The 27,305-nt window shown below is 36.3% G+C and overlaps 1 protein-coding gene across 1 annotated transcript in view; it reads right to left on the reverse strand.

Annotated features, from left to right (window-relative positions):
- Positions 1-3,406: 3,406 nt before the first annotated feature.
- RSF1 (remodeling and spacing factor 1) overlaps positions 3,407-27,305 on the reverse strand; it is a 124,563-nt gene continuing 100,664 nt past the window's right edge. The window contains 7 exon segments of the mRNA XM_010973458.3: positions 3,407-11,033; positions 13,803-13,991; positions 15,970-16,190; positions 17,802-18,009; positions 19,281-19,348; positions 23,022-23,131; positions 24,038-24,092. Of these exon segments, the coding sequence (XP_010971760.2) occupies positions 10,462-11,033; positions 13,803-13,991; positions 15,970-16,190; positions 17,802-18,009; positions 19,281-19,348; positions 23,022-23,131; positions 24,038-24,092 (1,423 nt within the window). The 3' untranslated portion in view covers positions 3,407-10,461.

Raw genomic sequence — 27,305 nt, forward strand, 5'->3', positions numbered from 1 at the left:
GTAACATTGCATTAGGCAACAGTTTCTTAGATAAGACATCTAAAGCATGAGCAAACAAAAATAAAGAAAAGTTGGATGTCATCAAAATTAAAAACCTTTGTGTGTCACAGGACACCATCAAGAAAGTAAAAAAAATAACCTGCAGAATCGGAGAAAATATGTGCAAATCATGTATTTGGTAAGGGTCTCATATCCAGAATATATAAAGAACATTTAAAACTCAACAATTAAAAGACAAATAACCCAACTTAAAACTGGGCAAGGGATTTAAATAGATGTTTTTGAAAAGAAGATATACTACTGGTCAATATGCACATGAAAAGATGTTCAACATCATTAATCAGCAGGGAAATGCAAATCAAAACCACAGTAAGAAAACTCTTCACAGTCCACTAGGATAGTGATAGTTACAATAAAAAAGGCTAACAATAAGTGTTACTGATGTGGAGAAATTGGAAACTTCATGCATTGCTAGTGGGAATGTAAAAAGATGCTGATGCTGTGTAAAACAGTTCAGCAGTTCCTTAAAACTTGAAACACAGAGTTACCATGTGATTTAGGAATTCCATTCCTAGGTATGTCCTTAAAAGAATTGAAAACCTATGTCCACACAAAAATTTGTACACAAAAGTTTATTATTCATAGTAGCCCAAGAGTGGGGGCAATCCGAATATCTATCAGCTGATGAATGGATAAACAAGATGTTGTATATCCATAGAGTAGAATATTATTCATCCATAAAAGGGAATGATTTATGCTAAAACATGGGTGAGATCATGAAAACATGCTAAATAAAAGAAGCCAGACACAAAAGGCCATATATTGTATGATTCCATTTATATGAAATGCTCAGAACAGGCAAATCCTTACAGACAGAAAGTAGATTAGTGGTTGCCAAGGACTCGGGAGAGGGGAGGGATGGTAAGTGACTACTAATAATATGCGGTTATTTTGGGAGGTGATGACAACCTTGTGAATATACTAAGGACCACTGAATTGCACACTTAAAGATGGTGACTTTTATAGCATGTGAATTACATCTCAATCTAAGAACTAAGAAGAAAGATTGTAAAATAAAATTTACAAGTACTTTTATTTTGGAAACCAGTACGTAAGCACATCCAGATTATTAGAAGTAGCTGTGTCACAGAGAGGACAGTCATCCTAAAGACTGTTTCCTAACCTTCTCTTCCCTTCTGAGATGCCTTTTCTGGTTGTGGGTCCCTGCCTTTCATCCTTGCCTCTTTGGCACTGTCCTGATTCTGCCTGTAGTATCTCTCAGTAAATTCCAGCACAGCCTCCTTGATCAGTCTGAATCTGAAGCCAGCGTTTTGATTTCCTAGAATTGAATTAGCTTGCTTCTCTTTGATGTTGGTAAGCCCTAGTTACCCTCAAAATTCATCCTTACTTTTTTTTTTTAAAGCTAGACTTAAAATACAAAAAATCAACTTTCATTGTTCAAACTAGAGACAGCACATATTCTAATCAGGTTCTATCCTTGTTGGTAAGTCTCTTCTCTAATTTTTGGGCTCCAAATGTTAAAAGTAAGAGTTATCTGGTTGCATGAGTTTATGCTGCAATTACTGGTATCCCACCAGCAAGCAATAATGCCAAAGAGAAAAGAAAATGGACATTTCAACAGAAAAACACGAAACAAGTGCGGAGAAAAGGGAGGACCATTTCCCCTATTGTAAGTTTCAGTTTTCTGTAACAGTTGTTCTTAATGATGGAGTTCAAGTATGCTGCCAAGAAGCCTGCTAGTTTCCTAGAGTTTCTCCTAGGAACGTCTGACATTTCAGTGAGAATTTTCAAATATAGTTTAACATGTCTATGATGTATTTATTTGAAAGACTGGTGGGCAAGTAAGAAATAATTGGGAGGCAGATTGAATGGGAGACAGGATGATACTTGTCTTCCATGATAGGGAGAACTTTATATAGAGAGTATAAAGGGATGGAGATCAGAGAAAAATCACTAGGATGGGAAGACCCAAAGGAGGCAGCAGGAAAGGGCCAGATCAAGGACATAGGCAGAGCGGATGTGGCAAAAACAGAGTGATGTCTCTTCCTTGGAGGCTGGAGAGAAGAACAGATGCTTGAGTGTGAATAAAGTGACTCTGAAATGAGCAATAGGAACAATAAGGTAGCGATAGGTGGCCTACACCATGAACTAGTAAGTTCCTAGTTAACTTTGCTTTTGGGATATGACTTTATGTGCAAAACTAATGTTGCAAACATCAAGTCACATTTCCTTAGTGTTCTTCCTCTTTTTCATTTTAGACTTTTAGGATCATAAAGAGCTCATGCAAAGTGATTAAAGAATCCCAATGACACAAGCATTCATCTCACCCAACATTTAATTTAGTTTCAGTAGAGTATTTTCATTACTTTTTATAATTCTATCACTACTAAATGATCACAGTATAGTGAACCAATTGGCAGTTTTTGAAAGAAAGTAACTATTTTACATCCTCTGGTCTCAATCTGAAAGGGATGTGGGCTGACAGTCATGTTCTGGACCCCACTCGCAGCTCCAGAAAAGCCTCCTTTGAACTCTCTCAAGGCTGCCATAGCACTGTCACCCTTAGCTTCTAAAACAGCATCTCACCTCCCTTTGACCAATTCTGTTTAAGTGAACATTTCAAATAAATCACTAAGAAGCATTGTAGCTGGTCATTTCTTGCCAGCATGGATCAGTTTTCACTCCATTAAGTGAAATTCTGATCACCAAAGTTCTTTACCTAAGTGGTTTATTGATATTTTAAATCAGAATTGCATATAGTGATGAACTAGTTTGTTGGGGAAAAAAATGACTTCTCGATGAATCCTACTGTATTCCAAGAGTAAGGAAAATCTATCAAATCAACATTTGTAGATGAGAATTATATTCAGGATTGAAAGGGCCCCTTAAAAGTCATCTGGTCTCACCCCTTTTTAAATGTGTTGATTATACTCCTGCCAAATGGCAGTTCCATCTACACCCAAACATCCCCTAGTGGTGAGAATTCACACCTACGGTTATTATTAGAGAATTCTGTAAAAAAGAATTTCCATAGAATAAAAGGAAAGCTTTTGCCTTATGGCTTCTGCCCTCTGGTCTAGTTCTGTGCTCCCACAGGGTGACACAGAACAAGTCCAAGGCCTCTTTAATATGTCAATTCTCCAGAGGCCAAAGATAGACCTCAAGAATAGCTTTCTAATATCTGTAATTCACATCCATGGCAAACAGCCTTAAAAATTATTTTTGGGGAAAGTGACGCACTTGCAAATCTACTTTCTAGGTAGTATCTATTTCTGGGGTGGTAAAAATTTTCAACTTTCATCAGCTGTCATAGAAAATTCTTAACTTTCTGTGTGCCACAGAGTTGAAAATAAACTAAGTTTGCAAACACATCATGCTAAATACATCAGATTATTTAATTTTTTTATTATGACAATTGACATATATTACGTGAAAGAAATGACATAAGTATTATAATAAAACATTTTGAAAGAAAAAAGTTACACAGTTAGGCCAACAGCCATAAAACAGCTTTAGGCCGGTCTTATAACACCAAGAGTTCTGATCAGACTGTAGTGAGACACTGAACATTTCATTAACAAAAATATTGGCACGAGCCACAACATATTTTGGTCATCACTTACAAGGAATTTTATTTAAACAACTATGCACTGCAATTCTAACACACTAGGTGTTCATACACTGCAGTTAACCCCTGAAGCTTTAAGCTACCAGGAATTCCCATATTTTTTATGCACAAAATTTACTTTGTGCACTATTGGAATCACATTTCCAGTTTTCAAATCTCTTCCCCCCCCTCACACATGCGGTACATTATATGTGGCAGAGAGCATGCCAGCTTCTCCTGTTTGACTAACATCACATTCCTTATTACCTCGAGTTTTATGCTAATCTTGGAGCTTCTGCTTTAGCTCTCATCTCCTAGAAACAAAATAAAGCATTCTGAGAACCTATTCCAGGAATAATTTTTTCTATGCATAGGAAAATAAAGCATTTCATATAAGCATGTATGAAAATCCAAGAGGCATTCTGATCAAACACTCCCTGGATCCCAGCCTACTATTACTGTAAAATTAAAATGAAAGTCTAACATATACCATCTACAAATTCTTACCTGGAATTTGTACTCTTTGCCTGGAAATTCGTGATTCCCAGGCTTCACCTCTGAATGGATGAGGACAGAAAGAAACTGACATCCCACATTAACTGACAATAGATAAAGGTAACTTAGGTACAAGTTATGAATTTACTTCTTTACAAGAATATACTTGTGCTACAAAGGTAAGAAATTAGAATGTAAATTATCAGATAACAGAAAGTACTGGCATTTAAACAAAGGTGTCAGTATAACATGGTAAAATGTGCTATGTAAAGAGACTGCTAGAACAGGCGACTCTACAAGACTGCAAAATACTTTTTATCAATTAAGAAGGGAATTGGAATTTGAATCAGAAATCCCTTCCTGCCATGCCTCCAGCAAATAATCCTGTGGAATTAAGTCTACTGAATGAAGTCTACAAGAACCAAACTGAACAATTCTAGTTTTTCCTTCTTTTATAGATTAAAAAGAAACTAAGCTTTGTCCCACCCCAGCCCCTATCCTAGCACACAACACTCCCTTCAGGGGTATACAAAACCTCCTGGCAGGTTTGGGCAAGCTACAATGCAGATCAAGAAACTACTTTGATAAGAGAACAAAAACCAGACCAATACTGAGAATACCCTAGTTAGGCATCGTGAAAATCACACTCTAAGAATATGCTGCTAACTGCCAAATTTAGGCTATTATAGCTGTTCCAAAGTCGAAAATCCATTTACACTAATTTAATTAGATCTGTGTGTGTATGTGTGCCTACATGTTTGTATATACGTGTTGTGTGTGTGTGTTTGTGTGTGTATGTGTGTGTAATTTTCATGCAATGATCTTAAAGCTCTGGAGACAGGGTGGTTAGCCTAATTTCAAGGCTTCTCCATATAGCAGTATTGACATGCACCAACTCTGTTAAGGGGCAGGAGAATGAAAAAGACCATGGCACAAAATTTTTAACAATTTTAGGTTTAATTACATAATGCACCTGTAGATGTTCTAGCATAAACACAATTGTAAAAATCTACATCCTATTTTAGGGTACTTTTCCACCTCCCATCCCTTAAAAGCTGTACAGTTATAAAAAATGTGACTCTCAAGCAAAATAAACTTTTTTTTTTGCAACATACAAAATAAGTTAAATGATTCAGAAGGTCTTGAGCCATTAAGTTTCCCAATGACTGTGTTCTGGCCATCCATAAGCATAACATGCAGCTAGCTCCTGGTCTATGATCAGAACTCAATAAATACAGGTCAAACAAACCCCAAACACTTAAATTAGATTTCTTTAGAAACTGATGAAAGTCAAGAAAATATATAGTTAGGGTTAACAATTCCATTCTTAACTTACATCATCCAGTGGCAAAATGAACAAGGCAGATCACTCAGTCCTTAGTGCATTTTCTAGCTTGTACCGGTTTGGCAAAAAACACAAATGTAGTTCCTTTAAAAATGTCTTTTCTCATAATGTCTAAGGAGCTTAATTAATAGATTTCTACTTGTCTAATAACTTGTTATGCCCTCTCATATAACTTATGCATAGGATAGACACCTTAGTTATTAAAATCAAAATCTTTATTAACTGAAATCACTACAGTGTGCCAGAATTGGGTTTGCAGCATTTCCCAGAGCGAAATGGTATAAATATAAAATGAGAAAAAAATTGAGCTTACATGACCAAATTGAAAAAAATTCACTATGGAATCATATTCTAACCAATTTCTGAGAGGGTTTATATGAATAAAAAAAGCAATGTTCAGTGTACCTTTTAGAGTAGTTACATACTGAGCACACTGCATTTTGGCTTATGACTGCTTGCTTGCTAGGGAGTGACTATCTTCAATATGTGTCACATAGTTAATTAGCAATTCTTGGCACTCAAAAATGTTAATGATAATTTAAGAGTGAAGTATTTTGAAAACAAATTATTAAGTATACACATAACACGATAACTCAGTTTAAATACACTGATAGCAAAGGGTCTTGTCTTTCAGGACTGGTATAAAAACAATGTAAATCAGCAGTTAGCTTGCCACTTTCAAGGTAGGTTTAAAGGTACACATAGGGTACCTTTGTGTGGATAAAATAAGAATGGATTTTATTCTAAGTTAAGTTTAATAACAGATATTAAGCAGAGGACTAGGTAGATACAGAAGGTATACAGTCTTGGCATTCTTGCTTCTTGGGAGAACCAGAAAATATATTTTTAGGATGTCAAACCAAGAAGAGGAACTTCACTATTTTTCTCTAGGCTTTCTGTAATTAAATAATGTTCATAATTTCTTATCAGTTACAATTATGTCTTTCTTTTTTATAATGTCAAATGATAATTTCAAAGGGTTCATTTTTATTTCTTCTAACATCTAAAGTATGTATATATATATTAATTTTTGTATATATACATACACATATATGTTCATTCCATCTAAAAAAAGATCAGGGTCTTTAAAAAGTTGTACTCTATCTGTGAGGAAATGCTATGAATCAGGTACCTGCTCCACTGTGTTGGTGAAGGGCAGAGTTCATAACTTTTTCTGAATATCAAACTTGTAGCTTCATTAGGTTCCTTTCAATTGTACAGTAGAACAAACTAGTGAATGGTTAACATCTCTTGTCCCCACAAACATAAGCTAAAAAGGCATTCCTTGTAACAAAGGAAATTCCATCAATCCCACGTAAAAATAGCTAACATTTCCACACCATTTTAAACTCTAAGTAAGTAAATGCCTGTATTTTTCTTAATATATATGTTCTTTGCCCAAATGCATGTTACAGGATGGCTTCTATCAACTGAAAAGTAAAAACTGGAGTTTGTAATATCCTGTTAAAATTAATTTGTTTAAAAATCTTTCAATGTCTTAGAATTTGAAGTCCTTGGTTCTTTGGTAGGTTGTTTTAAAAAATTATCAGTAGAAATAAATTTATTCTAAATGAAATTCCTATTTATTCTCGAAATCTGCAACCTTGACCAACTGGAAAAAGATATGCAGAGGAAAACCAACCTCAATATATCAACTATATTCTTGAAAATATCTCTGCCATCATTTCCTAGAAATGTGCCAACAACAGAAAACATTTACACGAAACACTATTTCATTAGCACAAATATACAAAACCAAAATGTGTATTTTCAGTTTGAGTTCTTTTCACGTATCTTAATTCAAAGTTTCTGCTTTGTGAAAATTTGGCTAGTCTTCAAACCTTTACAGAAACTGCAAACTAAATATTTTGAGTACTAAACTACATCTCCCCTTAATACATCTGCTATAGACCGTGGTGTTGGATATTGGGAATCCAATCTGTATTTCCAAAAAGGGGATTTAAAGTATTAAAGGGCTCTGTTATATAGCAGGTACAGTGAGCCTGAATCCAAGGTGAGTGCTCTAACAGCTAGGATCTGTGTTCTGAACTCTAGATGAATCGCTGCTTTCCTACACTCTGTCCAGTTCCTAGTGACTGAATTATGTCTTTGGATAAAGAACATTCACTTTTCCCTAATTTTTGTTCCTTTTCAACTTCTCCAAAGCATGATCAGAATTAGTATTTCAGCAAACACAAACTCTTTCAGGGACTGAATCTAAACAGCAAGCAGTAGAGCTGCTTTGGAACTGTTTTATCAGCCATAATTAATCTATCTGCATAATAATAATTTATTAAGTATCAGGTGCTTGGACTGCACTCTTTGTAGATGAAGCATAGTTAACTGGTTTAATGACAATGTAAAGGAATGAGAGGGGAGACACTATCAAGTTCATACTCACAGTTCAAGTTTGGTAAATAACAGGCAGCAAAAGTGGTATCATAACCCATGTCAGTGGGACATTTGCTAAATGGAATATTCAGTCTTTACTGTGATAAAAATTACCTTTTGTTCTCTATAGCGGAAGGGTAAAAAGAACTCCTTATTTCACATTAGGCATCCTGTAAAAGAAATAATCTATCGATTTAATATTTCTTGTCACTTACTTAACTGAAGAGAAGTAATACACTGAAGCAGAAGCTGGTGTGTCCAGAGGTAGAGACAGGGTACATGGGTGTTTCTACATGGTAGTGGCTTTACCCAGTTGCAGGACTAAAATGGTAGAGGGAGACTGGGGCAGGATAGGCCACCCGCACATTCTAACCACTTACCTTGCATTATTAATAGAATCCTTCTATAGCCTGCCTGTTTTAGATACTTAGAAAGGCTAACATTCCAAATTCTTTCAAATAAATGAAAGAAACCTAGCCAGAAAGCAGGCCTGGCAAATGAATGTGGCTCCTTACATAGCCCTGCTTACTGTCTGTGAATATAAGCCCTTCCCCTCCCTTCCAGTGGAACATTGTCTCAAAATAAAAATCACAACTTGCTTGGAACCGCATGCTATTGGTGCATCCTCTTTTTAGGCTGCTTTCATTATTTTATTTTTTTATACAGATACATATACATTGCTAGAATCAAAGCAAAAATATTAATGGGCAGGTACTACAGAACTAAAGTGAAACAAAACAAAACAAACAAGAACCAACAGCTGAAAAACAACAGCTATAAACTTTCAAGGCAAAAGATAAGATTTAAGGGCAACACCTGTTGAGGAAGGAAAAGAGGAGTATAAAGTTTCTGGAGAGGTATTTATAATGCAAGTCTAATGCCAGCTTTTTAATAATAAAAAAGAGAAGTGCTTTACTATACACTGACTAGCACATACAATGCTTAATTTGGAAAGGAAAATTAATGAAGTTCCTTGGGCCAGCAGCAGATATGGTGTGTCCATTGCCGGCAACAGACACAACACTGGAACAGAAAACCCAATCCCAGGGCAAAAGTATTCACAGAAGTAACGGCTGAAGGTTTCAGAATTTGACAGGCAAGGTTTAATCACAAGTGCTACACTTTATACAATGTTATTTATGGCTCTGCCTGAAATTTTACAGCTGTAACAGAAACTAAATAAGACAAAGTTCATATTTTAGTGTCAATTACATGTTAGATATTTAGTTAGTTACAAACCCCTTTTTCTTGAAACAAAGGGTTAATCTTCAAAGTGTTGAGATGTTTGAAATGGATGTCATGCCTATTAAGTATATTGGTGGTTTTCAATCAACTCTATGTTGGTCATGTGACTATTAATGAATTTTAATAGAAGTCTAATGGCCAAAGGCCAAAACTACATTCAAACCCTGCTAATATATCCAGGCAGATAGGAAATTCCAGCACACACACATACACACACACATACACACACACACATGCTAAAACTCAAACTGAAAACCTCCCAAAGGAACTGCTTTGTTTGTAGACTTCAATTTGAAGTAGATACTAAGGGCAAGAATAGACCAGTTAAAATTCACCTGAAAATCCTTTCCCCTTCTTCAAATGTGCTAAAATACCGCTGTCAGCTTCACATCCATCTCTTCACATGTTTTGTACAGATGTACTTCTTTTTAAATGGTATTTCAGATATTTAAATGTTAAGTGGCCAGAAGACAAGAGTTACACTATCTGCAAAGTTTATAGTCCACCTGGGCCTTAAGAAAGACCACACTCATTTCACGAATAACTCTCCATGATAACATATTAAATAAAGGCCACCTCATCACCACTGCATAAAGCTGTTTTAAAAAATTTGTTGCTAGCACAATCTGGTTGTCAAAGCTTCATTATACATTTTACTCTACAAATGCTTTTCAGATGATTTTCTTTTTTTAAAACAAGAAACTCCGCTATAACAGAAACTTAGGTTAGAGTTTTTTATGATGGAATTTTCTTGGTCTCTTCTTTATTAAGTGTGGTTATCTCCAGTAGTAAACAAGTTGATTTCATAAATGCTGTTACTAAATGACTTATGTATGATGTTATCTACAGTTCTCAATATGCAACAATACAGACTTGAACTTTTAAACAGTCTGTTAATCATCATCTATGCCATGAATGTTTAAATATAATATATATTTAATATGAAAAAGCTAAAGCACAAGTGCTTTCTCCCACCCCTAATTCTGTTTTGGGCCCTCACAGATTCGGAATGCATTCTTATCCACCCTTTCCACAAAGTCAGGAGAGCTCAGGAAATATAAAGTCAAAAATATACAAATCTTTGTTGTTATAATAAGATTTTTTTTTCCCATGAATGAAATTACCAAGGACCATGAACTTGGAAAAAGAAAATCAAAAGGAATTTACAGCAATTATTTATCTTCAAAGTTCAAAACTGGTCACTTCACAGAAAGACTTCAGGGTTTGTTGAAATTTTTCTTCTAAAAAGTCATTCTGTAGTGGAGTTTTCTAGGAAAAATAAAACAGCTTTTAATAACTGGCCCGCTGGTGTGAGAGCTACCGTGGAATAAATTAGCACAAAAATGGAAAAAAAGTCTTACAACTGTTCACTGTTACAGACATAATCAACAAGGTCAGTCACTCTCAAAAGCTCATCCTCCTCCTCTTCTGGTGCCCCTGCCTCCTGCCCACCGCTTGTCCCATTGGGGGCCAGGCTTGCACTGGCTGTGCTGTTGTCCTTGGGGGTCTGAGGCTTCTCAGTCGGCTTGCCAATCAAGTTCTCAATAGCTTTGCCAGGACTCTGTCCATTGGTGGAAGGTAAGTCCACTAAGCTATAGTCCAAGGGGCTCCCCACCTTGCCTACATTTTCAAAGTCTTCTTCCTCATCACTGTCTATCCGATAGGGCTTCTTCGTGCTCTCCTGTTCTGAAGGCAGGACCCTGGGCTGGCTGTCATGGGCAGGCTGATCTGCATCTCCATGAGCATTGTCACAACTCTCCTCTTCATCTGTCTCGATCCGGTGTAGCCGTTTTCGGGATGGTTTACCTTCCTCTTCCTCCTCCTCATCTGCTTCTGAATACTCATCTGTGCTTCGACCCCGCTTTCGAACTGACCGCTTTGATTCTTTAGCTAGCTCATCATCTTCAGAGTTCTTGGACATATAGCTCTCTAGAATAAACAGCACATTTAAGCCATTGGCACAGTTAACCACTGACAGATTTAAGTAATTCTCCTTTTCCTCCCATATTCACCCCATGTCCTGCTTTCAGACTTGCTTGTATATACATATTTTCCTTCAATGACTGGCCTGATTTCTCTCTCCTCTCAGTCCCACAACAATGCCCAATATGATTCACAGTGTACTTCACCTACGATTTTAAGAAAGAGCAGAATCTTGAATTAAATGATTATAGGATGGTCACAAACTAAGACACTCCTTCCCTTTAGCTCTCAAATTAGACAGTCGTGCAGACATACTGATAAGGAAAGATTCAAACTGGGCACCCAACTCCAGATATGTGAAATACTGCACTAACTCTCACCCCGTATTGTTAAATGACCTTGGTAGTCCTTAAATGTCTCCTCTTCTTTGTCTATACTTACATCTAGGTGATCTCACCTAGTCTCATGGTTTTGCATACCACCTGCATGCTGATGACTCTCTCATTTGTTTTAGGCAACCAATCTCTAAGTTCCAGACTCATGTATCAAACTGTCTACTCAACATCTATGCCTGGATTTCTAAAGAGGTAACTCAACCCCAATGAGCTCCTAAACTTCCTCCTGAAACCTGTGCTGTTCTGGTCTCTACCAGCTTAGCTACTGGCAACTCTCTTCTTCCAACTGCTCAGTCATCCCTGATTCCCTTCTTTCTTTCTTTTTTTAAAAAATTGTTTTAAATTTTGCTTCCCTTAACAGAGGCCCTGGGAATTGAATCCAGGACCTTGTGAATGCCAAACACATCCTCTATCACTCAGCTATACAGCCCACCCCTGTGATTCCCTTCTTTCTCACATCTAACCCGGCAGTAAATCCTTTGGGTCTACCTTCAAAATATATCCATAATTTGACTGCTTTTCACTCCTCTTCTGCTACTGCCCTAGTCTCACCATCATTGCTCACCTCGCCTATTCCAATAGCCTCCCAACTAGTCTCCTAGACTCTCTCCCTGTCCGCTTCAAGTTACTCATTACACAGCTCCCATAGCAAATAAAACATGTCAGATCATATCGTTCAAAATCCTTCAAATATTTCTCATCTCACACAGAATAAAATCCAAAGTCTATTCAATGGCCTACTGCACTACCCAATATGGTAGCTACTAATCCCGTGTGGTTATGTTAAATTTAAATTAACTAAAATTAAATAAAAATTAAAAATTCTGTTCCTGTCACACTAGCCATATTTCAAGTGCTCAACAGTCATATGCAGGTAGCCACTTTATTGAACAGCACAGATAGAGAACATTTCCATCACTGCAGAAGTTCAGCTGGACAACGCTGCTCCTCATCAGAGGCTGGACATTTCTTTTGGTAAAGGGCGGGCCCTGCAGTCTCTGTTATAACTACTCAACTCCGTGTGAAAGCAGCCCAGATAATATGTAAAATAGTGGGTGTGGCTGTGTTCCAATAAAACTCGATTCACAAAATCCTTATTTACACAAACAGCTTGCTGACAACCGCTCTACATGACCCGGCCCTGTTGACCTTTCCACTTCATCCTGTACTATTCTTCCCCTCACTCATTCCCCTCCAACGACCCTGGTTTCCCTTCTGTCCCCTGAACATGTCAGGCACAAACTTTCCTCAAGGCCTTCACATGTGTTGTTACATCTGCCTGTATCCATCCTTCTTTCAGATAAATGTATGATGTACTCAACACTTTTTTTTCAGGTCTTTACTCAAATGTTGTCTTCTTAGTAAGACATTCCTTTGGTACCCTACCTGAAATTCCAACTACTCTCTCAACCCTCCTTTCTACTTTATTTTTCTCCACAACTTTTATCTCCACCTAAAATATCAGATATTCTACTTATCATGTTTATTATCTCTCTTCCCCAAACTAAAATAAGAGTTACATGAGGGAGTTATATGTTTTTGGCTATTTTGCTCAATGTTCTATTTCCAGTGCCTAGGACAGTGACAAGTTCAGTAAGTATTTGTTTTTAATAGGTGAATTAACAAATTTATGTCTGTCTTTAATGACATATGAAGAGAAATACAAATTCAACCAGATGCTCACCTCCCGTCTTTAGCCTCCCACATCCAAACATTTTTTTCCCCTTTCTCTCCTGGCTTGGGCTCAAACTTAATTGACAAGGATCTATGAATGGAAATAATCTTCAAAACAGGTCATAAACAATGGAGAATTAAATATATAAAAAAGAAAGAGGGGAAGGTGAGGGTTAGAATCATTTAAAATGAAATTGGAAAGAATTCTGGAATAACTACAAAGACTAAATGAATATCACAAATTCACACTTTAGAGCTTTTCCTGCACTTCTGGTTTGGGACACAGTTAAAGCTATTAGGAAATAAAACAGTTAACCAACAGAAGCTCACTGTCAAGGTGGAGAGAGACAATAGGCACCTTTGATATGAAAACTGTTCGGCTATTCAAGGCACAGGACATTATTTCAAAATGAGGCCACCAATAACAAGAAAGTGAAAGAAATCTTGTTCAGATCACAACTTTCTGACATTATTCTAGTTTCAATGAAGAATTATTACAATGAAGACCTTAAAAATTAGTATCTTCTCAAGTATCAGTTATTTAAACTGTAATAGTGATCAGGCATAAAATAATGAGTTTTATCTCAAAGATATTATGGTTATTAAATTCCTAAGAAATGGTACAGAATCACAATCTGGAGCTCACTTTACAACTTCCACTTTTGCCTTGTCCAAACTTCTACTCAATTGGAGAGCTAGTCCTTACCTTCACTCTCTGAGCTGGAAAGCCTACGTTTGTGAACTCGTCTGATTTCTTTACCACGCCGTAAGCTCTTCTGGGAACCATCACTTTCTGAATCTTCTTTGTAGTTAATTTGTCTTTTCTGGTTCCTCCTTGACCGCCTTCGTCGAGTTTCTACAAAATCATCACTAAAATCATCACTAAAGTCACTTTCTGTTAAAAAAAAAAAAAAGGGTGAGGGGAGGAAAAAGAAGTCAAGTACAAATTTTAATTCCACTAAATAGAAATGTAGTTAACCTAGATTAAAAAAATGTAAAGCTACTAAGCAGAGTTCAATCATAATAACTTTTAAGTGAATAGTAACTTTCATAAATCTTTAATTGTTCAATAATATGAGTAAATCTGGGGCTTTAATGCCAAACCTCACAATGCATCCTGTTAGCAGTCAATCCCCAAGATTAAAAGATGTTTAACATAATCCTTTATCTCATTCAACCTAGAGCTCCCCAGTCGGCTGCATGGCTGCCACCACTGCTCTTCCTGGGAGGTAGTTACTGTTCTGCCTCATGATAATCTGCTGCTCTATGTACGTGGCTGTTCGGTTATGGTCATCGCTTCACAATGTACCACAGAGGTTAAACTCTCTAACCACAGAAATTTGATGAGCCTGTTTCAGATAAGTATAGAACTGGAGTTGTATTTTTGGCTTTTTTCCATATGGAATTAAAATCTGCTCATTGTGGCACACAGGGCTACTGTAACTCTCGAAGTGCTGCTAACAGTACTGTTCTTGTCATGTCATCTCCGATCAATAAACCAGAGTCAGACTATGGCATTGTGTCAGAGCAGCTTTTCAGGAGTGCTGACAAATTCTAATGAATCATCATATCCTACTTTGTTTTCTAGTGGATTTCAAGTATTACAAAACAGCTAGCCAAAAGTTTATGGGGGTTCCCACTGGCCAAATATGGGACAAATTGAGTCTAACTGAAATAAGAATCCGTAAGTCCATACTGATACAAAGAAATAAATACACAGATAGGGGAGAAGAGAAAGTGCTTCCTCACAGAACACCATGTAATAAGTGTAAGTATAAAAGGAATGATGGAGTTAGAACATCATCAATGAATGCTAAAACTAGTGGGAGAAACATCCGATAAGGAATAGGATATTTACAGTCTCAAAATAACTTCCCACGAATTACTTATTAATTACAAAGGGAAAATAAGAAGGAGAGACCTAGAGGACATACATTAGCTCTGGGATATTCCTGCCAAAAACCTCAATCTAATAACCATAAGGAAAAAGAAAAACCCAAATTGAGGTACATTTTTACAAAATAAGGAGTATGTATTCTTCAAAAATGCTAAGGTCAAAAAAGACAAAGTTTGAGGAATATTCCAGATTAAAGGAGACTAAAGAGACATGAATAAATGCAATGTGTAATCCTAAACTGGATGCTGGACTAGGGAAAATAATTATATGAAAGATAAAATTGGGATACCTGATGAAATTTGAATGTATACTGCTGATTAGATAGTAGTATTTTTTCAGTGTTAAAATTTCTGATTTTGATATTGGACTATGGTTATGTAAGAAAATGTCCTTGTTCTTAGGAAATAATCACTGATGAAGGGGCATGATGTCTCTACTTACTCAAAAGGTTTAGGAAAAAAGCTAAATAAACAAAGCAAAAAAACTCTGTAAGCCTGGCCTGAGTTAAGGATGTAATACTCCTCAGCAAGACGACAGCTGCCTGCCTGCCAGTTCCACGGAGCACCGGTATCTGTGCCTCTCACTACTGATTTCGTTACAGTAACATCAACCACTGCTAATTTATGAAAACTAACAAATCACTGACCGTGATAGAAATAACTGGTGACATCTGAGAAAAATGTTCTCAGCTTATTAAGAATGATTCCCAAAAAACACTGTGAAGGTAAAATCTAGGCATGGAAACACCTGGCATCAAAAGGATTCATCACAATCCTTAATGAACTTGGTATGAAGTTAACATATCCATTTACATATCTTACATGAAAGATTTAGTCGGTGGTGAACTGTAAGAATAGAACTCAATATTTTTATCAGAAAGCTTGTATTACAACTGAATGGAAATTTAAGAAATCTTAACTCCGGAAATCATAAAAATTTATTGACTTGGTGAGATGTGGACACAAATTATTTTTACCAGAGTCTCTACTATTCTCCTCAGACTCCTCCTCTTCGTCATCATCAGAGTACTTTTTCTTTGGGGTCTTTCTCCGCAAACGCCTGCTCTGCCTCATCGGCCGGGAGGGATGTCGCCTTAGTCTCCGGCTACAGAAATCAGTGTCGCTGTCATCATTAGATGGCGGGTCTTCTTCACTTTCATCTGGGTTCTCATCGGATACAACAAACTCATCTTGAGATCTGTCCAAGAGAAACCAGATGAATTATAATAGTACATTTAAAACCATAAACCCATGTTTGAGTTCTGAGTTCAATTTTGAACAAGTCCAGTGAATCATTACACAATGTCTGATGTAAAATATCTAAATAATTGTATCAATTTCCCTGTTAATAAAATGAAGAGATGTTTTGCTACCTATCCTTTTTTAAGAAGTTATGAAGATGAACTGATGTTTATTTTTGTATATAAATTGCTTTGGCCTCTTGAGATATTCCCCATGTACTTTAAATTCAACATGCCCCAACGCAAACTCATTATTTCCTAACCTACCTCTCTTCTTTTCCCTAAGCTGGTATTTGGTACCAACACCGATCCAGTAACTCAAAGGAGAAACTTGGTATTTATCCTGATTTCTCTCTCTCTTTCTCACATCTGATCAATTACTAATTCCTCCTAAGTCTACTTCTTACAGACAATGTCTCAAACCCGTCCCTCTTCTCTGTTCAGGCTCTCATCTCCCATCTCAACTACTACAGCAATTCCTTGAAGTCTCTCTAATCTCTAGACTCATTTCCCCTCAACATATCCTCCCAATGAATGCCAGGATGAACCCTTCTGAAACATAAAACTCCTATTAGTCTGGTGTTTAAAAACCCTTTAGTGGGTTTTCATCATCTTCAGGATAGAGTCCAAATTCCTATGCATGACAAACAAAACACTCCATCATCTGGTTCCTTTTTATGTCCTGGCCACATCTCCAGCAGGGCACTCTCTGCTTTCTCCTCCATTCTTGCTATCGTGACACACCAGGAGTTTCCTAAATATCCCATAATATTTTTATGCCTTGCTGCCTTGGATACATGACTTTTCAGCTTAGAATACTTTCTTTCCTCATACTGCTTATAATCCCAAATTCATCAATCTGTTCAATTCATTCTTCAAATTGCAGATCAAGCTTTATTTCCACTCTGAGGCTTTCCTTGACCTTCCTAGATTGATCTGACTCTCCTCCATACAGACTTTTTTTTTAAATTTATATGTACTTATTTATATATATTTAAAAGTTAGTATGTATTTATTTATACATACTCTGACTTATGCTTTACCTGTATTTTAGTAGCAATAATGCAGAATGATTTTTTGTGGTTTAAATGTTTCCTCCATTAACAATGTGAGAGGAGAAACTCTGCAGTATTGTTTCGATAGCTGCTCTGCAGGGAAGACTTTTCTGATCATCCATACTGAATTACCTGCCCCAACGCAAACCCCCTGTGGTCACCAGAGAACAGTTTCTAGTTACTTGTTCTTCTCCATTTTTCATATTTGACTGGGAACCTCTCATGGTCATGGTGGCAGAAGGGGGCACAGAGGGCACAGAGGTACACAACAAATGAATGCTCAATTACAGTTCATGAAATTTAAATACAATCTTGAATATTAAATAAACAACCTACTTTGTTTTAATCTAAAAAGAACAAAAATCAGCATCCTTGAATCTGTTTTAATATCCGGACAATAAAGAGATTGCCTATGTGCAATCACAAGAGCCCCATCACAGCAGGGCCAAGCTTCTCTACCAGCCCTGTTCAAGCCTGGATCTAGGGAACAGGTTCTACTGACAGACCACATACCCATCACTGATCTTGAATTCATCCTCACTCTCTTCTTCATCCAGGTTACTGTCACTGTCCAGGTCATTTAGTCGCCGGCGTTTCTTCCGGCGAGCAGCAGCTGCCCTCTGGGGTCGTTTATTTTCTTTCCTCTCTTCATCCAAAATAGTAGAGATGTCTTTTCCACGGTGGCCTGTAATGGTGGAGATATCTTTTCCTCGGCCAACACCTGAGTTTAGGGGCAGGAGGGTGGGGGTGACGGAAAGAGAGGGAAGGAGAGAGAAAGACAACTGTGTATTTATTAAAAGCTTCCCTTTAATATTTACATATTGTACTTAATCATGCTTAATAGCTTTTCTTTGGATTTCTTCATTTTCTTCCTACAAATATGCAATTTTCTCACAACTTTAGCTGACAGAGTTCCCAAGTAGAGGTTTACCCTACTAAATAGAAGTTCACTGTGAGGAGAACTTCTTTTAAAAAATATTTTAATACAATTCACATACCATGATATTCACCCTTCTAAAGTATATAATTCAGAGGTTTTTAGTATAGTCACAAAGTTGTGCAACCGTCACCACCAATTCCAGAGCCCTTTCATCACCCCAAAAAGGAACCTCATACCTATTAGCAGTCACTCAAGAATCTCTTCTTGAAAGCTGTCTTTTGGAGACGGCTTTAGAAAGAGGCCAATCCATTTTTTTTTTTAAACTATGTTTGCAGGATAGAAAAAGTGAGAATTCAGCAGTAAAGATGTAAATAAGGCATACATGTCTGGAAAAGCTAGTGACCTCTTCAGTTCCACTACAATAGCCTACTTATTACGAATCCTTTCTAGAGCTTTCGTAATAACTACACAGAAATCACAATGCTCCACACTGCAGCACTGGTAATTGCCCACACAGCTCTTTAATTAAATTACCTTCAAATTCTATTTTAATGTTGCCTGTTAGAGACTATGAAATTAATAAATGATTTTTAAAATGTTAACTGAAAACAATCATTTATATTCTGATCATCCATAATTTTTGAGACTTTGTAGCAGTAGTAATCTAAAAATGGAAAGACAAAAGCAAAGTTTCACTCAGTTTTCTGTTTGGAAACAGAAGTAAATTTGAAGGAGGGGGTAATTTGACTGATTGATTGATTATTTAATAGAGGTGCTGGGGAATGAACCCAGGACTCTGTGCATGCTAAGCATGCACTCTACGACTGAGCTGTACCCTCCCAACCCGCCTCAGAAGTACATTTTTTAATCTGAAGAGGAACATTTATGTTTTATATCAGATCATAAAACAAACTACTTTTTAAAAAATTAGTAAGATCTCAGTCTACACACTGACACTGTGTCCACAGATGATTTTGAATTTCAGCCATTTAAGATCAGTAGTGACTGTGATACATACCAAGGGGAATATGAAAATATGCTTGCTCACTGCTCTAACCAGGGCACTTTAGTTGACATACTGACCAAGTTGAAGAAGAATGATAAACACATACCTCCTCCATCAGCCTCTTTGATATCATCTTCTATAGCTTCATCAATTGCTTCATCAAACTCATCAAATCTAAAATATATACAACAATCACATTAGAGCCTGTCCTGGCATAAGGGTTAGGAGATTTGTCTCTGAAGTAAAAAGGGCCTGAATGTGAAACTTCTCTACTGCTTTGGAGCTGTGGGGCTTGGGCCACATCACCTGGCTCCTTATAACCTCAATTTCTTTGGTAAGATAGGGTTTTGTAAGTCAGTATCTAAGTTGTTGTTTTTCATTTTCAAAGATCATCTATACCAGGCATCAGGAAACATTTTTGTAAAGGGCCAGACAGTAAATACTCTAGGCTTTGCAAACTGTACAGTCTCTTGTAACTACCCAGCTCTGCCACTGTGGTGCCAAGTCAGCCAGACAATATAATGAATGAACTCAGCTGTGTTCCATGGTAACTGTATTTAAAAGACACTGTGGTTTGAATTTCATGTAATTTTCTCCTTCTGGTTCTTTTTTTCAACCACTTATAAATGTAAAAACCACTCCTAGGTCACATGCTATACATAAACTGGCAGTGAGTTGGACTGGCCCACAGGCCATAGTTTGCCAACCCCTGATTACACAAATCACAGGACAAAGTAAGCTGAACAAAATTAGTGTTCTAGAATAGAAATAATACTAAGTGTGAGGAATATATTATTATTATTAGAGATTATATTATTACTACTGAAACTCACACAGATGGTCAGAATTATAGAAGTAGGTAAACGTACTTTTTCTTACAAGAGATATTTCCTCCAACTTAACAGAAAAGATCAAGACTCGATAATCCCTAAGATTTCTTCACTTACAAAAGTCCTTTCACTTTAGGACTGAGGTAATCAAAGGATAACCTCAAAGTGACTTGTGGAAGACAATGCTAAATATGGTAATTACATGTGGGTATTTATATTTAAATTAATTAAAATGAAAAATTCTGTTCCTCACTAGCCATATTTCAGGTGCTCAACAGTGACACATGGCTACTGACTCCCATACTGGACAGCAAAGAAACAGAACATTTTCATAACCAGTAAATTCTATTGGATGGATAGCGTTAGCAGGGCATAAAGAAATGAATCACACAACACATTTTATGGCAAAGAACACAGTTTATAGTAAATTCTTATACTACTGTTATATAATTTTAAGGCTAAAGGGATCATCTGGGTTAGTCCACCATCATAGGTGTGGCAACCAAGACCCAGGGCAATGGACTGACCACTCAAATCAGTGGCATGGTGAGGACTATAATCTTAAGTCTTCTGGTCCCCAATACAATGCTCTTTCTAGTCAACTCTGATGTCATCCTCTTTTAGGTGCAGTAAGAAAGTGATAAACAATTATTAAATGATAGTAATGATAAAATCTTGGGGGAGTTGGTCCTTTTTCTGTGTTGATACTTTATTAAGTGCTTTACACTTTATACTCGTAACAGTTCTGCTGCACCCCACCTACAAAGTGAACTCTAGGTGTATTTAGAGCTTAAATCTGAACAATCAAACTTTAAAAAAATTAGAGAAAGCATATGAAGGATCCCATGAAATTTCTTTAAAAAGTACTAAGAAGCAGAAGGAATTAATGAAAAGTGACGAGAGACATACAAATGCCCAACAAGCATATGAAAAGATACTCAACATCATCAGCCATCAAGGAAATGCAAATCAAAACCATAAGACATCACCTCACATCTGCTAGGATGGCCACCATGAAAAAGACAAAAGCAAACAAGTGTTGGCAAGGATGTGGAGAACCCAGCAACTCTGTACCACTGTTGGTGGGAATGCAAAATGGTGCAGCTGTCAGGGACAAAGTATGGAGGTTCCTCGAAAAAACCCAAAATACAACTATCGTATGATCCAGTAATCCCACTTCTGGGTATATATCCAAGATGAAATGCTAATAAAACAAATCTCTGCTTCCTTTAATAACCACAATTACATCAGGATTGAAAGACAATGCAGTTCTATAATCCTTGTTCTGATAATGTAAATTTGTTCCAACATGACTGATATTTAGGAAGTAATTCAAGCATAACATGCATTTCATACTTGCTCATATTTAATTCCATTTGTGAGAAATACTAGGTAAATGTAGAAAACTACACTTAGCTGCTTAGGAATATTCAAAATGCAGAATGAACACACCTTATAAACATCTACTGGCTCCTAAGCCCATCTCATGTGTGTTATTAGCCATAGCCTTCTGCATCTGGTGTTATTATCTTTCTGGCTGATTTCAGATAGGCCCCCTTTTACCACTACACAATAAATTACAAAATGCAACTATTCTCACAAACACTTCTACAGACAAACTCCAGGGCTGTTTTCAACATAAAATGTCCTATTTATTGTAGTATTGATGTTATCTCTTTTAACGTGTCAAACAGTACCACCATTCTGATTAGATTCTTTTTTTTTTTTAAACATGTGACTAATGAAGTTTTTGAATATGTGGCCGTAACTCCCTATTCCCCATAATCCCTATGGTTTTTATTATGTGACTTTGTACAGCATGGCAATTTTTAGGAATACATTCATTGTGTTAGAGGAGAATTAACACTTAGACTTCCTGTCAGTAGGTTTTGACTTCATTAGTTATAATGCTTTTATATAAAATGGTACTTTTCCTTTTTCAAGGATTTTTTTTCTTCTTAAAGAATAAAATGGACACCATTCCTACATGTATTAAGGATTTTCCTCTTACTGATCCTGCTGCATTTTATAAAGTTTTAACAGTAACAACAGCAAACTACATAAGGGGAACTCTTCCCTGATCACTGATGAAAGTTTATAAATAGGAAGCAAGCTCAAAGTCTTATAAAATCAACTTTGTTTTTCATCTCCACTTATTCAAGTTAAAAGATTTTGAAGTTGTCTAACAATGGTCTAAAATAATTAAAATATCAATTATTTATTATTTGAGTGAGACAGGCTGATTTAGTGGAAAGAACACTAGACTAGCAAACAATCAGAAGATAAGGTTAGAGTCTAGGTTTAATTACTAATAGAGTGACCATGGAAGAATTTTTCTCTCTCTCTGGCATTTCTGGTGGCAGACGGTACTGTATTTATATTTATTGATTCTTTCAGTAGGCAATGATGAAGCACTATGCTAGCTGTCAAGAACAGAGGGATGCATAACACAGATATGGTACTTACCTTCATGGTAGCAGTACAGTGGGGGAGAGAAATATTAATCAAATAATTAAAATCACAATCATTACAACTGTGGTAAGTACTTTCAAGAGAAGAACTCGTTGCTATGAGGGGATATAACAGAGTGATCTGATCAAGAGAAGGTTGTTAACAATGTAAAAAATGGAGAGAAATTCTAGGCAGAAGAAACAGCATGTGCAAAGGGACTGAAAGAAGACAGTGTGGCTACGCTAGGAGTAAGGGAAAATGTGGATGAGATGGAGCTGAAAAGCTGAGTACAGGGCAGGTTATGCAGTGCCAGTGGGCCTTCTTAAAAGCACACGTCCTTGCTCCAAGAAACTGGGCAAAGTATGTTAAACAGAAGAGGATAGTATGAAGAAATTTACATTTGGGAAGGATGAGGCTGGCTGCTCTACAATTCTAAAGAAGGTAAATAAGAAATATATGTACAACTTCTAATAATCACTGTGATGGAAAAGAATATACATCAGAGTTAGCTTGTTTTAAAAACATTTTCCACTCTTTTATTGTAGCCATTTCTACAGATTCCATACCTATAACTTATACATTTCCGTGTTCTTGTTGACCTTCTTTCAAGTAAGTTTGCTTTGGATTTTTTGGAATCTTTTTTCTTTTCTTCATGATCTTCAGAAAAATCTGGCTCCTGGTTTAAAAATATGATAATAAATATACAGGTTTTTACTCATAACAGAACAAAGTTCCTTGGCTTTCTAATGTCCGCCTAGGTAGTACATGTAAATGGTTTAAAAAAGTGAAAAGATCCCCCTCAAACTGAATAAACAGGGCAACACTAAGTACAGAGATTAAAAAGAATATTGGTAATCGAAGGATGAAACACTCTGTATTAACTTACGCTTCTGTGAGTTTATAATTACCCCCTTTAAAAACAATCACAATGAAGTTTATCCACTGATAATATGCTGAGTAAATGAAATAATGGATTTAGAGGAAGAAAGTGGCAGGAGGCTGGAAAAAATAACTAATCAAGACAGGCTATTTCAGTGTGTGATTTAAATAGGCCTGAATGAAACTATGTATAAAACTAAGAAAATTTCAAGTGGAAATCATGTTACATATACTTTCACTCATGATATAGATTTCTTAATTACAAATTAGACTAATAAATGCAAAACAATGACACCTCTTCAAAGAAACCAAGCTGTAAGAACACAAATTGAAGTTTCTGATAACCCCAGAAGCAGGGAATTAAAAAACAAATCTCTCTGAACTATACTTTAATCACTTTACATAAACAGCACATAAAGAAGCTAAAAACAAATTACCCAACTTAGGGTAAAAACACAAAAGAACATAAACCTCATAGGGGTGAGCTATAAACTTGGTTCAGATGTGGTATTACATTTTGGGGCTATCTGCATACACATAACTTTAATCATGGGGGATTAGGGTAACTTCTTTAAGGTACTAAGTTTTCATTTTTAATCAAACAGGTACACTATACACTTAAAATAACTTACATAAAATGAGTTAAATTTTAGAACAATTTTGGCAGTCTCTTCTTTAAAAACACAACAAACCAGAAACTTACTTGTGGAGGAATGATGTTTTCAATGCTGATACCCACATACACCAAGCGTTCTTTCCTTTAAGTGAAAAACAAGCACATAAAGAAATGAGATTTACTGAAAGTAAAATTGTTACAAAAACATTACTAACACAGATAATACTAAAATTATGATTTCATGGTAACAGCAGAGGCTAGATCACAGACATGTTAGTTATTATCTATAAAATTTATAGTATTGGTATCAGTTGGTGGCAGGCACACAACTTCCCTAAGATATGAAAATTGCAGCTTTAGAAGTGACTTATACCAGTGAAATAAAACCTGTAAGTGAATTAGAAAAAGAAATACGATGAAAAGAGTCATGCTGCAAGTCACTGACAAAGCGATTAGATGGAAAGCCAACTCTGGGTAACTTAGATCTTTGTTATGCTGAAAGTTCTTCTAATACTGTGTGTGAATGACTCTGAGACCATTCACTTCTTGTTTGCAGAAAAAAAAAAACAGCAATGCAGCCATTCAGCTCTGCACTCTAGGATGCTTACAACAAAGATAATCTTCAGAGCCAGTTAATAATTCTCCAGGAAATGTGGATTTATGAGCACTAATGACATCTCCAGAGTTTCATTTCAAAGAAACAAACCTTTGCTGATTTTAATTCAACAAATTTTATACAAAAGCAGCTTTCTCTGGTTCTCCCAAAGTTAATTTAATTCACCAAGGACAGCTGAGCTCTTATATACATGCCAGTGTATGTTCAACTGAACAGAAATAATAACCACCACTCCTCCCTTTATTTGTGATGCCCCACACAGAACATTAATGACCAAGGTGAATGGTCCTATAGAATACAGCCTTAACCGCTTTAAAAACCTGGGGCCCTGCTAAGAATAATCTAATGGTCTTTTCAGAGAAGGGTTATGACGCTGTCAAGTAAAAGCTGGTGTGTAAGAAAATGGCAGTTATTTAAATCAAAACCTGATTAAAAAATGGTACAGTTAATGAACTACAAACTAGGAAAGGCAAGAACAGTACCAGTGGTAATTAACAAGGAAGGCTTCATGGATAAGTCAGAACTTGAGCTCTTTGTTATTAAATATGTTTGACATGTCTCTCTTTACCTTCACCAAGTTTACTGTGATATCAGTTTCCTTTTTTACCTCAAAATCTTTCACTTGACCATTACTTCTCTTCTCAGCTCAGCTCAAAAAATAGTCATGTTTCATATTAGGTCATAATTTTTGTCAGGCTTGGAAATCCAAAGGTAAATAAGACATGGTTCTTGCCCTCACAATTATTTAACAACTGACTGTAGCCTATTATGAACAAGTATAATGTAGACATGAAAATGGAATAGATTTTGTCTGAAAAGCTGGGAAATTTGGGAAGGCTTTAAATAGGTGGTGATATCTGAGTAAGATCTTGAAAGTAAGTATGATCCCTCATCAAAGCATTCTCTTGCTCAGTAATCTTATGGAAAGTCACATCTTTCATTCCATCTCATTACTTAGCTCAATGATCATACTGGGCCCAGACCTTATTATTACCAACAACCACATCCCTTCTAAAATTTCTATTTCAAGGATCCTATTCTCTGACTTCTACTTCCAGCTCACTCCCTCTGGTACACTTACTTTAACAATTCTCTGACTCCAGTGGGACCTCTACCCACTGACCCTACCCTCTTTTCACTGTCCGTCACTCCCTTCATGTCCTTACTTTCCCCCTTACCTGGCTTAGACTCTACGGGCCATCATTATTAAATACTCCTTTGCATACACTCTCAAATTCCTTGTCTCCTTCTCTCCATCCTCTGTTATATTCCAACCCTGATTAAATCCAACTCTGCTAACAAAGCACTAGTAATAGTACTCTGGAAGTACAGTACAAGTCCTGGAAGGGGTGTTTATAAATTAAATGTTGAATGGACTTCTGAATCATCGGATTTCACAGAGCATCACAGTTCTAGCTCTATAGATAGTTGCTGGCTAATTTACAATTATTCACTGACACATCCTTCTTTTCCACCATACCAGAGCCCACCCACATATTATATACTTCATGTTGATTATAGTGCCTGGCATAAAGTAGGTGCTCAATAAATGTTCATTAAATCTTGAATAAATGCACAAACAAAGGGGAAAATGATAAGCAAGCCTCTAAATTGCTAGGATGAGTGAGGGCCAGAAAAATTATTTTACAGATTTAAAACAGGATAAATAAAAATGCTCATTTTTAAAGAGATGAAGTCATCTGGAATTTACAGTAAATATTTACTTTAGAAACATACACCTATATTAGGAGTCATAAATAAATGAAACCTTTGTTAACCAGATATAGGAGAGAATTAACAAGCAACAGTAACAATTAAGTTAACTGGCCTTGTCCCAGAATGGTCTCTCATATAGGATTTAGTGTGTGATCTAAACCTATAATTACAGATGTCTTCTTTTTAACTTTTTAATTTTTAAAAACTGAAGTCAGCTACAGTGTGCCAATTTCTGGTGTACATCACCATGTCCCAGTCATGCATACACACACACATGTATTTGTTCTCATATTACAGATGTCCTCCTAAAGGAAGACATTTAGTAAAGAGGATTATGCCAAGCAGAGAAGAGAAAGTGAATGAACTAGTATATGGGAGACTAATAGTGTAAACAAATGTTGTGGCACATTTTAACATAAATTTCTGAAATTTAAAGCATTTCTTAATTGCAGCAGCATATCCTACAGTGTGTGAAGCAAGAGTAAAATAAATGTTCACCAACTTTTCCACATATAAAAGGTATAAGCATCATAAGCCTCCAAAGAACAAACAGATAGGGGGCAGGGGGTGGGAAGGGACAGACTGGGAGTTCAAAATTTGTAGATACTGTCAGGCATATGCAGAACAGATAAACAAGACTATACTGTATAGCACAGGGAAATATATACAAGATCTTGTGATAGCTCACAGTGAAAAAGAATGTGACAATGAATATATGTATGTTCACATATAACTGAAAAATTGTGCTCTACACTGGAATCTAACATGACATTGTAAAATGACTATAACTCAATAAAAAATGTTTAAAAAATTTAAAAAAATAAAGGAGAACAATATTGAAGGACTGACATGACCCCCCGCCCCTCAAAAAAAGAAAGAACAGATATAATGTGAGTTGAAGACAAATTCTTAGTGGTTTACATTCTTGGCATTTAGAAAAATCCATTTTCTTCCAAGACTTTAAAGGATAAGCCTATTAGCTGTCTACACTGCTAAGTCAGATCAGCTTCAGAACATAAGAAA

The sequence above is a fragment of the Camelus bactrianus genome, chromosome 10 (assembly GCF_048773025.1).
Source record: "Camelus bactrianus isolate YW-2024 breed Bactrian camel chromosome 10, ASM4877302v1, whole genome shotgun sequence".
In the NCBI taxonomy this organism is placed as follows: domain Eukaryota; kingdom Metazoa; phylum Chordata; class Mammalia; order Artiodactyla; family Camelidae; genus Camelus; species Camelus bactrianus.